The sequence below is a fragment of the Camelina sativa genome, chromosome 10 (assembly GCF_000633955.1).
Source record: "Camelina sativa cultivar DH55 chromosome 10, Cs, whole genome shotgun sequence".
Lineage (NCBI taxonomy): Eukaryota > Viridiplantae > Streptophyta > Magnoliopsida > Brassicales > Brassicaceae > Camelina > Camelina sativa.
In genome coordinates, this window is record NC_025694.1 from 25231324 (window position 1) to 25234513 (window position 3190).

General features: G+C 36.7%; 1 protein-coding gene across 1 annotated transcript in view; it reads right to left on the minus strand.

Moving 5' to 3' along the window:
- The window catches only part of LOC104719881 (dynamin-related protein 1A), a 6377-nt gene extending 3927 nt beyond the window's left edge, over positions 1 to 2450 (minus strand). The window contains exons 1-9 of the mRNA XM_010437868.2: positions 2035 to 2450; positions 1620 to 1683; positions 1418 to 1525; positions 1223 to 1324; positions 1075 to 1125; positions 876 to 937; positions 622 to 712; positions 462 to 526; positions 61 to 255 (exon numbers count right to left, since the gene is read on the minus strand). Of these exons, the coding sequence (XP_010436170.1) occupies positions 61 to 255; positions 462 to 526; positions 622 to 712; positions 876 to 937; positions 1075 to 1125; positions 1223 to 1324; positions 1418 to 1525; positions 1620 to 1683; positions 2035 to 2163 (867 nt within the window). The 5' untranslated portion in view covers positions 2164 to 2450. The remainder of the gene's footprint in view (positions 1 to 60; positions 256 to 461; positions 527 to 621; positions 713 to 875; positions 938 to 1074; positions 1126 to 1222; positions 1325 to 1417; positions 1526 to 1619; positions 1684 to 2034) is intronic.

A 3190-nucleotide genomic window follows, 5' to 3' on the forward strand; every position in this document is an offset into this window, starting at 1 on the left:
CTTACTTATTATAAAGACCATGGTGAAGAGATCTAAACCTATCCTCGTGAAAGCATTTACCTTGGAGAGCATCTTTGCCAAATGCTCGGAACCCATTTTATGAGCAAGGTGCCTATACTCAGTAGTATTGGAAAAGTATTCCCTTTCTCTTTTTCGAGCGGCAATCATGTCGACATTCTTGTTAATATCTGCTTGGGAACGGTTGACCACACCAACCCATGGATACTTAAGTTTAAAAGATCTCCCTTCCAGAATCTGAGCAAAAAAATCATTAAGTAACAGGGCACACATTAAACATTAATGAGGAAACATATGTATTATGATACTAATTAGTATGTGGTAACTCCAACATCATATCATAGACTAATTACAAAAATATATCATTCTGCATTTCCAACGCATTGTATTCACAGTAATTTCAGCTACAGTACAACTATTTAATAAACCGGGATTCAACTTACTTCCACTGCATCAGTCCCCTTGTCCATAAGATCAATCTTTGTCAAGACACCAAATGTTCTCTCCCCTGTAAAGATCACAAAGAGTATAAGAGACATCGGGTGGCAGCATAATGTGTTGGGTCTCTTTTGTGGAAAACTAAGTGGTTTGTAAAATGCTCACCCGATGGATCAACCTCACGGGAAATTTTAATTGCATCTGAGGTAGCAAGATCTTGGTTTGCAGGTGAAATAGCCAAAATGATGCAGTTGGGCTGTAAGGAAATTTGATTAAACAAAAAACAGAATATCGTCAACTCATTTGCTATACGGAAACAAAAACAATATCGGGTACTTATATATTACCAAACCTAATTTAAACTGGTGATAGCTGTCGGTAAAACATTAAAGGGTCTAGAAGTAAGGATTTCCAGTTACCTTTTCAATGTAGTCCCTAACCATGTTTTCAATGTCCTTCACTATACTTTCAGATTGTCCGTCTACATCAACCAAAAGAAATTTGTGTGTCATGCTAAGCTATGTATGGTTAAGAATAAAGTTTATTGCCCCATGCTCCAGCGATAGAGAAAAGACCTAAACTTCTGTTAAAGCACGGATAACATTTAATGTAACTTACCAACAGCAACTTTTGTAAGCCCTGGAAGATCTATCAGTGTCAAGTTGACAACTGCAAACATAGCAAAGAGGATAAAAAAATTATAGGATGAAATGTCATGAAAATTAAAAGCAAATACAATTGGGAAGAGATTTTGAGTGGTCCTAACCATTGGGAGAGTATATGCTAAGCTGAATGGGAACACTAGAAATAGACTTGCTGCGTCCAGTCTCTCTGTCAGTCTCATCTTGGATCTCCTTCCTCACAGCAGCTAGAGAGGTGATTAGAGTAAGAAATAATCAATGAAACATGCAATAGAGGAGAAGGTGAGAGTTGAAACGCAAATGAGACAACCGGAACCCACCAAAATCAGTAAATCTTTTCCTCGGGAGGTGAAGAAACTCTGCATACTCCCGGGTTCCATCATCAATCTTTTGCAACTGTAAGACAAGGGGCCTTCGAGTAACAATACCTACAAACAGTTCCCGCAAATGCACATTTTCATGACTAACGGAATAAGCAATTTCAATTTATAACTATGGAAGAGGTGTTAACGGCGTGATTACCAGATCCACGGGGTAAAAAGTCCTTTCCCACGATGCTCTCCAGGACTGAAGACTTCCCTGAGCTCTGTGGAAACAACAACAGAAACTTAAGGCCGCATAGGTGATAGGTTTATCAAAGTACACTTGCTAAAATTATTATAAAACAAAACAAATCAACGCAATCGTATAGAAACCCCTCTCCACAACAATCGTAGCTTAAATGATTTAAGACCAACTAGTGACTGAGAATATCGAAGTCAAAGCCAAGTCCACATTCCTCAACACCAATTGCTCGCAAAGCTATTCAACTCTAATCCCTCACGATCCGAGTGTTGACAGGCAAAAATAACGAAGTTTTAACTCGAATTCCCCAACTCAACATATAGATCTTCAAGCATATAACGCAAGGAAGGGGGAGGGAGATCGAGATGCAAACCTGACCACCAACGACGGCAATCGCAGGCAAGGACTCCCAGAGAGTAGGTAGGGCGCTGGAGTCTCCATGGTCTCCGAGAGCCGTGCAAGCCCTCTGTATCTTGTTAACCAGAGAGATCAGATTCTCCATCGTTCTCTACTCCTCGGTTTCCCAATATCAAAGAGATGAGAAACCCAAAATACAGTAGCAACTAGGGAAGATCGACGAGATCTGATACCTCCGACGGGAAAATCAACTCCGACAAGTACAGATCTGCGATGCCGATGCGACGGTGAGCTATTCGAACCAGAGAGAGAGAGAGAGAGAGAGAGAGAGAGAGAGAGAGATGAGAGGTTTTGAATTTGAATCGATGAATGAATTTGCGAAAGTGTGTTTGTTGTTTTTTTTGTTTTTTTTTTTGCCTTGGGAAAAGTAAAAGGGATGAAAGCGGTTTATATAAAGTAAGCAAGTGCAGGGTTCTTTCATCTGTCTTCCTTTCTTTCCTGATAACAAGTGAAACGGCGTGGTGTTTATTACGATATTTGAAAACGACGAGATGTTTATTACTAGGATTTCTCCCTTTTAGTCATTTTTTTTTTTTTTTTTTTGTAAAAAAACTCATGTATAGTAACATTAGTTTTGAAGAATTTTGGTGGAAAAAGTGAACGTTACATCATTTAGAGCTGAGGAATATGAAATTGCTTATTCAGTTAGTCATTACATTTTCATGACTAACGGAATATTTTTAATTTTACTATGTTGTAGTATTTTAGATTATTTATTTTAGTTTCTATTTTGAATCTCTAAATTATGTAAGACTCATATATCATCATGCTTATTATTTTCATTTTTAATTATGTCAAATTATTGTCTTTCAATTTCTCAGATTTATTGGGTTGGTCATAAACAAAAAAAATGTTTTCTTTCATTGTTTCATCCAAAATATTTTTTAAATAAACAATTTTAGTGGTAAAGAAACTGCCACAAAAAAAAAATTAGTGGTAAAGAAACTGCCACAAAAAAATTTTGTTGTTAAAGAAACTCTATCAAAGTGGAAGTAAAGGGAGAATAATTGGTTTAATTAGTTCATTGAGACATTTTATAGATAGTGATAAAAAAATATACTTCAACAATAAAATATTTTCAACAACACATTATTAGTGGTGAAATATAAATT